The 13,613-nt window shown below is 34.7% G+C and overlaps 1 protein-coding gene across 19 annotated transcripts in view; it reads left to right on the top strand.

Moving 5' to 3' along the window:
- The window catches only part of RAE1 (Transducin/WD40 repeat-like superfamily protein), a 29,021-nt gene extending 16,795 nt beyond the window's left edge, over positions 1-12,226 (top strand). For 17 of the 19 annotated variants that reach the window (XR_016054931.1, XR_016054929.1, XR_016054928.1 and 14 more), the window contains 4 exons: positions 3,082-3,159; positions 6,186-6,257; positions 11,587-11,667; positions 11,891-12,226. Coding sequence is in view for 13 of the 19 variants with exons in the window: in XM_020665479.2 (XP_020521138.1) it covers positions 3,082-3,159; positions 6,186-6,257; positions 11,587-11,667; positions 11,891-11,938 (279 nt within the window). In the remaining 6 variants the exon portion in view is untranslated. Of the gene's footprint in view, positions 1-2,368; positions 2,567-3,081; positions 3,160-6,185; positions 6,258-11,586; positions 11,668-11,890 lie in introns of all 19 variants that reach the window. The other 2 variants (XR_016054927.1, XR_016054932.1) reach the window with 1 other exon arrangement.
- The last annotated feature ends 1,387 nt before the right edge of the window (positions 12,227-13,613 follow it).

A 13,613-nucleotide genomic window follows, 5' to 3' on the forward strand; every position in this document is an offset into this window, starting at 1 on the left:
GATCGGTGCCCCGGATCGGGCACCTCAAAAACCCACCCGGATCGGTGAATCGGCGATCTGGATCGAGAATCGGCCGGATCGGTCCTTTTAAGCCTTAAAAAAAATCCAAAAAAATTATGAAAATTCATTATAAATGTTATTTTTTAAGAATCCAATAAGAAATACTGGTATTAAATTATTAACTTTCATTTTTAATGAATTTGTGAATAATTAAAATGTTCTTTTTTTGTATGAACTTATGTTAACGATTTAAATTTGCATCGCATAGAACAAAAAACATAGAATTACGATGGATAAAGTATATAATCATACATAGACTACAATAAATAGTGGATTAAATCGATAAAAAATGGCCACTAAAATCTCGAATTGGCGGAAAAACCTAACCCACTAAAAAAAAAAAAAACCAAATTATTGCAACTGAACTAACTATAATATTATATATTGCAACAAAAATTGTTGGTTTTTATTATATAAATAATAACAAATTTAAAATATTTTATAATATCATTTAATTTAAAATGTATTATTGACAACTGTAAGAAAAATAATACATTGCAAGATTTATAATGCAAATAAATAAATAAATAAATAAATAAAATATTTGATTATCAATATATAAATTATTCGAATGCGCATCAATTTTAGAAATAACACTTCAAATTTTTAAAAATGTAATTTTTTAGAGTTCTAGAATAAATTTAATGGAAGAGATTGTTAGAGACAGAGAAATATTTCAAATGTGTATGAATCATATCTTAAAATTAATATTCCTATTTTATGTTAAAGCTTACCATATTATAAAAATAAAAATTATAATTAGATCAGTTATTCCTAGTTTGTATTAAAAAATATTTGTTGTATTAAGAAATATCTTTTATTTTTTTTTACAAGAAATACTTGTATTTTTTTTTTACGAGAAAATATGATATTTGTTGTATTATTATTATTATTTTTTTTGACAAGAAAAAAACGAAGATGTTATATGACCTTTTTTTTTTTGCTTGTTGTATTGGTTTTTATTTTTTTTATTTCTTTTGTCATATTATTTTCTTCATTTTAGTTCTTTTTTTAAGACAAAAGTAAACACCTATCTTCTTTTTTTTTTTTCATTTTTATTTTTTTTATTAGGACAAATTTTAGTTTTTTTTTAAGACAAGTAAAAACCTATCTTTTTTTTTTTAAAGATATTATTTTTTTAAATTTTTTTTTATGATATTATTTTTTTAAAATTTTTTTATGAAGACAAAAAGTGAATTTTGCACAATAGCGTCCCAACTGGGATTCAAACTTGGGACATCACGCATGAAACCTCTGTTGCTAACCACGGCAACCCTTCACGTGCTGCTGAAGAGTTTTGTACAATATTTACCTATATTGTATGAATTTTCAATATAATATCGCTTAGCGCAAGTTCTACATCAAAGAATTGGAGAAAGTCTAAAGTTATAAATACCTTTACAAAAGCGTTAGTGCCAGCGAGATGGAGAGAAGGAGAGAAAGGGTAACCTGAAATGATATTTTGAAAAAAATTACCAAAATATCCTCAGGTAAGGACTCGCCCTGTGGCGTCACTAAGCGGCTTTGACGTCACTAAGCGGCTGGAATCGCGATTTATGACGTAATGGGGGCGATTCACTGTTCAAAATCGCCGATTCTCTTCTAGGATCGGGCGATTCCCGGTTTTGCAGAAGAATCGACACGGGGTGCCCGATTCCCGTGTTGACTCAGGCGAGTTTGTCGCAACTCGCCGATTTTTAAAACCCTGATCCCAACACATATATTCCAAGTGTGTGTCAGTGAAAGCTTTTCCTGAGATGGAATTTACTTCTATCATTTACTTCCTTTGGACATTTATCTTTTGGTTGATCTGGAGAAAATCTTTTGAAGGGGATGTTGGGGTCTAGTGGTTGAGTTGTTTCTATTGTCAGTTAGGTTGCTTTGGCATAATTTCAGGCACTTGGGTTCCTTGGAGCGTTTTGAATGAATGTGGTAACAGAGGTTTGTTTGGGCTTTGTGTGCATTGTATGTGATGAGAATTGTGAAATGATGGTCTCACCTTTTGCCCTTCAGATTGGCTGGAGTTGCCAAGTGGACTTGTCAGCTTTTCTGTGGAGTAGCTTCCATTATTGATATCCTAAAAGTATGGGTCATAAGGTCTTTGTGGTTATTAGGATCTACTCCCTAAGAGCCAGGTTGGCAGAATGGATTGGGTTAACACGTGTTGCTTCCTAAGGGCAATGTCTTGAGAGTTGCTTCTCTTTCCTAACGGATACAGGTAGCTAAAATCTTAGTTCTGGTTTCCTCAGATTTGCAGGCTTTGGACGTATTGCTGTGGTTGAGAGCATTTGTTTTTGCATTGTTTAAGGGAGCCTCAATACTGCTTTAGTGGACCAGATTACATCTGGGCCTGGGGCCCTTCTGTGATGGATGGTGCTGCTTTAGAAACATTCAGTGGGTCTATGATGATTCCTTGTGTTTAGGCATCTTATCCGAAATCAATACCACATCAAGGCCTCCCGCAAGCTTTGGCTTCTTAGAGATCTTTAAATTTGTTGCATCTTAAGTAAGTCTTAGAATATTACATGTATGGTAATTAATGTGGTAGCATTCATTGTTTACGTTTAGATGTTTGTGAATTTGCTAAAATGTAGCTGTGGCCCATTCAAACCCTTCCAATGGGGCATTAATTATTAAAGTTTTGTGTATATATGGAATGCACTTTGCTAAAAGAAAAAACCAGAAAAAAAAGAAATTGAACAAGAGACCACCAGTTTGTTCTTGATGAAAGAGACTGGTTGTTTCCCACTCACAATGAGTGAAGTTGTAGTGTTTTCTTTCTTTTTCTTTTTCTGATAATCAACTGTTTGTTGTCATAGCTTGCAAATCCTCCTCATTAGCCCAAGCTTGTTATGCTACCCTTTCCTTTTTGTCATAAACATGATATTGCATTGATCTTCGATCTCTCATTTTCTCCATCTTACATTACAAACAACCATGCTTGAATTATGAAGAATCGTAGGTCATATATTTATATGTTGTCGAATATTGCTTTATTTAATGGATTTCTTCTATTTGCAGATACATCAAACTTTTGCTACAGCTGGATCTGATGGTGCTTTCAACTTTTGGGACAAGGATAGCAAACAAAGACTTAAGGTTGGGGGTCACCGTTTGTTAATTTAATGGAGTTGTTTGTTTCTTCTGATTTTCGATTCATTTGTGTGTGTGTGGTGTCATGCCGTGTTGTTAACATAATCAAGATTCAAGACTGGACTGGACGGCTTGGTCTAACCGATTGGACAACCAACTGGTGCCTTAGTCGATCCGGTTTAAAGCAAATAATGGTTTGGTCAGAAACTAGGCAAAACCAATGTTTTACAGGGTTTTGACTTGTCGGACTGGCTGATTTGACCTTTTGGATTTGGTTAAACAAATTTGGCGATTTTTTTTTTTTTTTTTGCAATATATTTTATGTTTTTAAACCACCATTCCTATTTTTTCCTTTATTTTTGAAAATTTGGTCTTACCGGTTTGAGGGCGTTTGAATCGGTTTTGATTGGACAAACTCCTCACCAGTTCGATGACTGGTCCAATCCTAATAACAGTGGTTCTTAATGCAATGAATTTCTAGTGTGATAAGCTTCTTTTGTATGATGATTGAGTGTTCTTTTAGCAGCAATTTATTTGTTGGCTATTCTTCACTTTTGTTATCAATGGGCAATTGAATGAAGGGCTTTCCTGGATACATCTCAACATGGGGGATAAGAAAAATGTCAAAAATACTCTAAATACCTTTAACACATGATAAAGATCCAGAATCGTAAGTATGTTCTTGTGAAATTTGTGTGTTTCTTGAAATATGTTTGAAAGCAATTCCCAGCAAATATCAAACTGCATTTGCAATCCCTACTAGGTAATTCTGAAAAAACACAATACTGGTTCTAAGATTGAGTCCCTTGTGCTACACCAATAGACACTGTCTGAGAATGAGCACTGAAGACCAAAATGGACCTTGAAAATGCAAAATATATTTCTTGGATGGATGTTTCTATAAATTCAATTTCGTGTATAGTGTGTCACGATAACATCTTCGCCAAAGCAAAACATTATCAGCTAAGTCGGGAAATGAGTGAGACCCGCTGAATTGAAATAGCATAGAAAAAGAGAAGGTATAGTGAAATGGGGCCAGTGAAAAGGCAGGGGCAAAGCAAAAGATCCTTTGGCACTCAGATTTAGTTAGGAGCACTAGGCATGTAATAACTTAAAGGAGCTATATGCCAAGAATGCAAGGATACTTGTTAGAGGGTGCGAAACCTGTTCTGTCTGCAATGTTAGTGAAGTTTTTAATTTGAGACAATATTTAACTAGCAATTTTTTATGAGTTTAGTGCGTGGAAAACCGTTTCCTGTGCATTCCCTATGTTCTCACTTACTTGTTCAGTATCTCCCCATCATTTACTTCTTTCAAGTTTCCTGAGTTGCGTGTGATTTTTTGTGACAACAAAGCTCCCTGGCTTCTTCCATAAGTCGTTTTATTCTTCTAATTGTTTCCTGTTTCATGAATCATGCCTTTCTTCCATGTTTCCAACACTCATCCTCTGTCCTTTTTCTGGTCTTCTTCCAGGTTTTCGCAACCATGGCTGCATTTGCATGATACACTTAAGCATTGGATATGTGTTCCCCTTCGAAGTTGATCTCTTTTTCTGTCGTCTAGGCTTGAGAAGATTGTAGCAAATCCTAAAATTGCTCCTTATTGGTGATATACATAATTGCATATAAAATCTCCTAATACATGCCCTTTAACGTATTCTTAAAATACCATATATGTCCAGTACATATTTGTGCATAAATTTTGTCAGGGGGTTATTTAAAAAAAAAATTTCTTAATATCCTATAGTCAAATGTCACACATGAAATGCAAATTGTGTTCCCATGAATAATGCATAACTCCGATCAATTTTGTGATCAAATATTTGGGTTTATGGGAGTGCGTTGTCTGCATTCATCTGTATCTACTCCTAGCAGATATAAACACATAGTGCTGTCAAAAAGGAGGGCTTAACTTGTTTCCATAACCTGTAGAGAATGTTGCGATTTTATGTATAGTCCAAGGATTACTCGATCTTAAAATCTCTCTTGATGTAACTATCAAATTAGATTACTTAGATGCCTGCATTGCAGAAGCATCCACTTGGAATCATGTTACTTTAAGTTTGTTCTGGATGTGAAATTAACATGTGGCGTGCTTCCATCTCAGAGGTACTCCTTTCATGCTCATGTATGATTTTATGGGTCTGCTTACTGTTCTATGCTTGCTGGTTCCTCGGGAAATTGGCAGGTTGTGATATTTCAGATGATTCCAAAGTGTAATATGTTTTCCCACAACATAAATTTGATGTAATGTTGCTATTTGTTGAAGTATCTGACTGACAAACCCAGAATAATTTTACTAAAACTGGGATAAAAGGTTCCAATTTCTGTTTTCTTCTATCCTCAGAATGGATTTACATTTTGCATGAGAACTTTTAACGCATAATACGCCAAATACCTGTTTAGGTTTTTGTTACTGCCAACTGCTGGCCAGCTTGCTAAAAGTTAGTAGATTGACCTATGTTTAGATTACGTTGAACAGAAAACATGTTTTAGGATATCGAGTAACTAATACAGAAAGCTGCTATGATATTTCCTTTTTTGGGTGGTTAAGCTTGGACTTGGGTCCAATACTACAGTACTGGGGTTCTCACAACCTAAATACTCGGTGAAATGAACCTGACTGCTGCTTTAGATTAGTGTTTTCTATTCTAGTTTTGGAGGTTCAACCATCGTATGAGCATAATCATTGTTTGTTTAGAACTGGATCTGTCAAGAAAGCCTCCTGTGATGAGTGTATCTTTGTCTTTCTTTTCTTTTTATACTTCTTTTCTCTGAAATTGTTATTGATTGGTAGAACTTGAATTTGCTTATTGAATTTGCTGCCGAAACTGGAGTGCTGTGTTGAGCGAGTATCTATAGATTGGTGCTTTAGTATTGTATGAAGGAAAGGGTTTAAGGTTTATCAGGTCTTTTTCCAGTTAGATCTTGTTATTAGTGGAATATTGTTTGTTTTGCAACAAAATTATTGCTTCTTAACTATTTTGGAAAAAATTATTGCTTTACATTAAGGTATCTCGTTCTCTCTCCCAGGCTATGGCAAGATGCAATCAGCCGATTCCCTGCAGCACATTCAACAATGATGGTTCAATATTTGCATATGCTGTAAGTTGGATAGTTCCATTTTCTGAATACGTATGAATTTTCACAGGTTCCCTTTTTTGTAATTGCAGATTTGTAGGGATCTCATTGTCTTTTACTAGTTTATTTGTGCTATGATTTTGAAGTTTATATTATGTCTCCTTTTAAAGATTATTATTGAATATGATGGTTATGCTAATGACACATATGGTGTGAATGTTTATTCTGTAAGCCCTCCGTCATTCTTTTCAATTGACAGGGGTCAATGTAGAGCCCTATGTTACCTGCTTCCCTTGCAAATAAGTGAATCACTTATCAGATGGCTAATCCAAACCTTTGAACTGCACTTTGCATTACCCAAAAGTGACTCTACCGACCCCAAATTGCCACCACAACAAAATGCTCTCTGAAACTGAATCTGAACCTTTGGACAAAGCTACTTCAGTAACTGATAATTTCAAGATTACCAACAAGTCAACAACTGGAAATTGTGACCACGTGCACAAACACACGAACACACATATTCAGAGACACATTTTCCAATTACCCAGAATAGTGACCCTGCTGGCCTATAAATGTAACTGGGATGCCAAACTGCAAGCCCATCAAAACAATTCAAGATGACAAGAAGCCAATGTTGTGACCTCTGTGTTCCAAAACTACAGCCCCCTTTCCGCAGAAAAACCAACTGTAAACAGGCAAGCTCACATGCACATTTAACTTTTCTGTACATGAACGACATATCGCACTGTACACGTCCAATTAAACTACAAAAGGAAGAGTAAATTACGTACAGACCCGAAATACTTACCTAAAATACGAAATGATCCGAATATAGGCGGAAATTACAAGGAAGGCCGGTCAACATGTGTTTTTTTATTTTTCCAAAATTGCCCCTTAGTCCAAGCATTCCATCCTCGGACTGCAGATAAATTTTTTTATTTTTTATAGTTTTTTCGTTAGTAGGGAAGTGTCCGAAGCCTTAGGGCAGTGACCGAGCTGTCTGAGGTTAGAATCCTCGGACTGTCCTGTGAACACAACAAAACCCCAGTAGAGCGCTCCAAGGTCCCCATCCTTGGACTGCTATTTTCTCAAAAAATAAGAAATAAATCGCGGTTTGACGATGGGGACCTTGGACCGCTGTTTTTCTAAAAAAATAAGAAAATAACGGGCAGTCCAAGGATGGGGACCTTGGACCGCCAAGGAACTGAGGCATGCTCAGTCTAGAGGGTGGTCCAAGGGTTTTAACCTCGAACCGCCTAGGCATTGCCCTTAAATCTTGGGGCACTGCCCTACTAATGAAAAAACTAAAAAAAAAAAAAATTTAAATGCGGTCTGAGGATGGCTTCCTTGGACCGAGGGGAAATTTTTTTAAAAATAAAAAAACACGGGTTGATTGACCTTTCTTGTAATTTCCCCCTATAACCAGATCATTTCGTATTTTAGGTAATTATTTCGGGTCCGTACATAAATCACTCTAATGGGGGGAGGGAGCAACGTGGAGGGCCATCTAGCCTCAACGTTATGTAAGAAAAATGCATCGGTTCATCCTAAAATTTGTGGATGGCAACCAGTGACCTTCTGTAGAAAGGAGTTCAGGCAGGTATTACGTTGGAACTTATTTGTTAACTTGGAACAATAATGACATAAGTATCAGAGGCAAAAGAGAAGAGCATGTCTGTTATTAGTCCAAGGAAATATTTAACTTACTTGTCAATTGATCCAAGTTGGACCAGATGAGCTGCAAAATAGTACCTAATTACTTTTGTCTTAGCTATGGCTAAACATCTAGAAAAGAAATCTAAAAACAATCTGCTTACATCAATTGGTGTCTCTTGAATATAGCTACCATTAAACCCCATGTGTTTTGATTTGTCATGAACAACTGCATTAGAAGAAATCCAAATTTCACTCATGGAAAACTGTTTATCAAGCAATCTGAGTAACACTGTCGATGTTCATGGAAGAGATATGGCAAAATTAATCTGCCTTTTGGAAATGTTCGGATGTAGTTTTTGTGAATGCTTGAATTACATAAATGTCTATATTCGAGTGGATGCCTGGCTTCTACCTTACTTTCGCCTCCCATGATATGCATGCTTATCTAAAGAACATACTGGACCAGAAGTCTATGTAGATATGTTATTGGGATCTATGATAGATAAGAATGCATATCAAGGGAGGCGATCCTTGATAGATATGTTATTGGGATCTCTGGTAGACTGAAATGCATACTTGTCAATTGATCCAAGTTGGAGCAGATGAGCTGCAAAATTGTCCCTAATCACTTTGTCTTAGCTATGGCTAAACATCTAGAAAAGAAGTCTAAAAAGAATCTGCTAAGAAGATAAAGATGAGAAATGCTAAGAATTACATCAAATGGTGTCTCTTGAATATAGCTACCATTAAACCCCATGTGTTTTGATTTGTCATGAACAACTGTATTAGAAGAAATACAAATAGCACTCATGGAAAACTGTTTAGCAAGCAATCTGAGTAACACTGTCAATGTTCATGGAAGAGGCATGGCAGAATTAATTTGCCTTTTCGAAATGTTCAGATGTAGTTTTTGCGAACGCTTGAATTACATAAATGTCTATATTCGAGTGGATGCCTGGCTTCTACCGTACTGTCGCCTCCCATGATATGCATACTTACCTAAAGAACAGACTGGAACAGAGGTCTATATAGATATGTTATTCAGATCTATGAGAGGTAAGTATGCATATCAAGGGAGGTGATCCTTGATAGATATGTTATTAGGATCTCTGGTAGACTGAAATGCATACTTGTCAACCAAATTCAGTTGATCCTTTACTTGCTAAAATTACGTGTTGTGGTATTCAACTGCAACCAAGGCTTTAACATTTGTAACTATCTTTGTGGAATTTTTGTTGGTCTATACCTCAACATTCTTGTTAAGAATTTTGAGCACTTTAGATGCAAACAGAGAAAGGTCTCTATCGTACCGCTAGAATGGCATGGGCACTGACTGCTCAAACATTATTTTTTGATGAAGTTGGCTTATATTGTATCAGGGATACACAGATAATATGAAGCAAGTCAACATTCTTCTAATTGTATTTAAAACTCTTAGTGTAACAGCAATACCATACAAAGGTGTTTTTTCACTTCTAGCGTAAGCAAATTTTAATATAATAAAATCCTGTGGACTACAGAGAAACCGTAATCAGTTGGCTCATCACACTCCTAATTATATGGATGGAGGACAATGTGGATGATAATGATATGGTGGATGGAGAAGAGAGTGGGGCCCACTGTTGGGGGCTGATTTCATTTCCTGCTAAGCCCCACTTTATCATTCTCCATTTCAATCAATCAAATTTGATACAAAAGACAAATATAATGTGACATCTGATACGGATATGAGAAGAAATACCAATCCAAAATTGGCCCTTCAGACATGAGGCATCCACCGTGATTAGAAGCGGCCACATAATGCATTATAAGGTTGCATCAAAGCCGATGTTCCCTTGGATTCACCACATACACCTGTGTATGTGGAATATCAAGATGTGCAAGCATGTGTGGTTCATAACCTCCAGATGTGGCGCATCACCCAAAATTATGTGCCTATGCCCTTTTTATTTTTTGGTGTTTGTGATGTGGTGGTGGCATGTGGGTTGTTGAATGAATAGAACACCTCAAAACCGCCTTAGAACCATGTTTTCGTAGACCCCTTTAGAGGTGATAAAGTGTAATACATACTATATTTGGTGCAATAGATATTCTTTTGTGTTATATGTAATTTAATAAATGTGATGGATTTACTTATTGTGGATTAGACTATTAGCGAATAGACACAACAAACTTTGTTACTATTTATCAGGCTATGGGCTATCAGCGACTCAGACGATGGATATATTAGAAAAATGTTGATTAAAATGCCTACTGTCTTATAAATCATATATTCATGTTATTCTTTGTATTTGTATGTTTTTTTATAGATTTTGATTTTTTTTTTTAATTTATTAACTTCATCAGAAGTGATGCGTCCGCATTGGGACCACATTGAGCTGCATAATATATTGGTACTGCCTAGCTCATCTTGTCCCCGTCCTGCATTCGAAAACACTGTATATGTTTGTGAACCCTTCTAGATAAGGGGAGAGGTGGGGATTCTAGGTCGCATAAACTACATGTGTGAGATTTGAATAAGCAAGGTTAACAAGTAGCAAGTTTCTAAAGTGACCGACACAGTTGTGTTTGTGGTATGTTGACATGTGCTAGAAATCATGGGACACGTCCATATTACATAGATTGACAGTGATGACTCAATTGACTTTGTCCATAGTCCAATGGGTTATAGATGTTTGCTTGAAAGTTGCATTCTATCTTTATAAAGAAAGGGACAAAAAATTAGAAAGCAATCAAATACTCCATTTTTAGGCTTTTTATTTATAATTTAGGTACATCTATCCTAGAACACTGTAAATGCTCTCTGTCAATCATATCTGATAACATGGAATTAAATCAGAAAATCGCTGATTCCTTGATTACACTAGTTTACAATGGACAGAGTATAGGAAAAATAATATGGTTTCATGAAAGTCTCAGCTTTTTTCTGAATTTCAAACTTCAAAAGAGCTGCGATAGTTACAGGTGGTTAAGAGAGTGGGCATTTTCCCCCAACCACTACTTACAACTAGTTTGATATCATTAAACACATGTAATAAAGTATCAAAGTATGGTTTAGACCTTTGAGGGCATAACTGTGTCATTTTAATGCTATTTGTTTTAACCTCAGTTAAGTATGAATTTAAGCTTTTTTTTCAAAATTTTCTTTTCTGTTATCCTCATTTGATGCATTTTTTGTATAGATGAATGTATTTTGATATTTTTGGACTCAATTTTATCAAAATTTTTACCCGGGATTTCAAGTTTAATAAAGAATCTCAGTTGTTGCCACTATTCAGCCTTTCCTTACTGAAGAGACTCTGATTCCAACACAAATCTCTGGTTTACTTCCAGAATTTGAATCCTAAAATAAAATTTGACCTTTTTGGTTGTAGTTGGATCTCTCTCAGATATATGTTATTACCCAGACTATCATCTTTTTAATCATATGCTCGAACTCGTTGCAGAGCTCTTTTCTTGGATCTCATGATTGTATAATCACGTGAAGCCATGCCCTTGGTTACAGTTAAGATTATTTGAGTCGAGGGTGATCCAAAAACACCCCAAATAATAGTAACTTTTTTTATTAATTTATTCTTGCTGTGACACCATTGTTCCAGATGATCATTGTTGTACACATGCATGCATGTACCAAATGCAATTCTTTACATGGAGCTTCTTAATTGTTACACTGCCTCATATGTGGTCTGTACAGGTTTGCTATGACTGGAGTAAGGGAGCAGAAAATCATAACCCTGCAACAGCTAAAACCAACATTTTCCTCCATACTCCACAGGTCAGTTAATATATGGAAATTCTCTCTTTTTCTTATAGTGGGGCATGTCAATATGTCTTGTAGCTTGCGATTTTTATGGAAAAACATGATAATTAGTGTTTTAAAATGATATTTACTTTTTTAATTCATTATGCTTTTGGGTCTGTGTGTGTGTGCACATATGCACGTATATGTGAAAGGTCTTTCCATCTGTTTTAATGGTTGTCAGTTTTATTGAGAGCAGGAATCAGAGGTCAAAGGAAAGCCACGAGTCGCAAGTGGAAGGAAGTGATTTTTCTCAAGACTTTGTACTGTAAATTTTTTAATTTTTTTGACTCAAATATACCAAGATCAGTTTTTGGGGTGGTTCGAATTAGGGTCTCTCTTTCTTTCTAATATAGTGATTTTCTCAAGACTTTGTACTGTATATTTTTTTATTTTTTTGACTCAAATCTACCAAGATGAGTTTTTTGGGTGGTTCGAATCATGGTCTCTCTTTCTAGTATGGTGATTTTCTCAAGACTTTGTGCTGTAGAATTTTTATTTTTTGACTCAAATCTACTAAGATCAGTTTTTTGGATGGTTGGAGTCATTATCTCTCTCTCTCTCTCTCTCTCTCAATGCATGCATGCAGAGTGAGGAGATATTTGTGTTGTTTCTCCAATTTTTTTAACCCACTATTCCCACTCACAATGCATTCGTTGTTCTTATGTATAACCAACTTGGGGGACAGTTGTGCGATGAATGATCAAACCTTGAATATCACCTTGTAAACTTTCTACAAAGTTACAGTTTGGTTGCATTGAAAGGCTTTGGATATTTCGTGCATTTTTTTAAAAGAAAAAGTAGGTTCCCCTACTTACTTAAGACAATAAGATTATTTTTTTGCCTAGGGAAATTTACGGAAAAAGGTGTTCTATTATTAAAAATTTAAAAATAGTAATTTATTTTATATTTTTAATTTGAGTTTTACTTTTGTGAGTGTTGTATTCTAATTTTATTTTATTTTCTATATATTGGATTCAGCTCCAATTTGGGAGTTGATTTTTCTTATCATCACACAATTTTAAAATATTTTAAAACACATAAAACGACTACAAAGTTTATTTTGATCATTTTAGTTAAATTTTATTTATTTATATTATTTTTTACATGTTTATTATGGTAATAGATATGGATGCTCAAAATTCAAGCTCACTAAGATATTTAGAGAAATAAAATTAAACTTAAAATATACTATGATGTACTATAAAAAAGTAGGGCTTTAATTGTAAAATATAAAATATGATGAATATTTTTAAATTTAGAAAATAAAAAAGGATTGTTTTGTTAATTTCCCTTATGCATATTTTATCATTTCCATAACAATAAAAGTTTAGAACAGTACGCTCTGAGACCATTTATTTTATCTTTATTACAAGATATTTTTAGCTATTAGTAGATTGGACGGTTTAGGGTGTGATACGAAGTCCAAGAAATTATTTTCTGAACTCTGAATCTAGTTAAAGACACGCAACTACTTGATTTGAAATGTGTAATCCATGTAATAGATGTAAAAGAAGAAATGAAACAATAATTCCCAAATTTGGCACGTAAATTCTTTTGGATCCTATAGAGAAGCCTATTAAAAAGAATTTCGAAATAAAAAAAGAATTTGGGAAAGCTACAACAAATTCTTTTTCGTTGAACACGTTGAGCAAAGGCTTTCCATTTCATGAGTAGTTGGATTGAGGTCTTCAACAAATTCTTTTTCGTTGAACACGTTGAGCAAAGGTTTTCCATTTCATGAGTTGTTGGATTGAGGTCTTCAAGAACTCATGATTCATTTTTATCATTTTTAAATTTTTTTATTTCTTGAAAATGAAGCAATGTACATAATTTTAGATCAAAAGAAGTCCACATGATTCTCCAAGCTAAAAATATTATTTTTTTCTTTTCTAGAGTGGCGAGCTCGTTTTTTCATTGTT

The sequence above is a fragment of the Amborella trichopoda genome, chromosome 4, assembly GCF_054954075.1.
Source record: "Amborella trichopoda isolate Santa Cruz 75 chromosome 4, AtrichopodaSantaCruz75HAP2 v2.0, whole genome shotgun sequence".
NCBI lineage: Eukaryota > Viridiplantae > Streptophyta > Magnoliopsida > Amborellales > Amborellaceae > Amborella > Amborella trichopoda.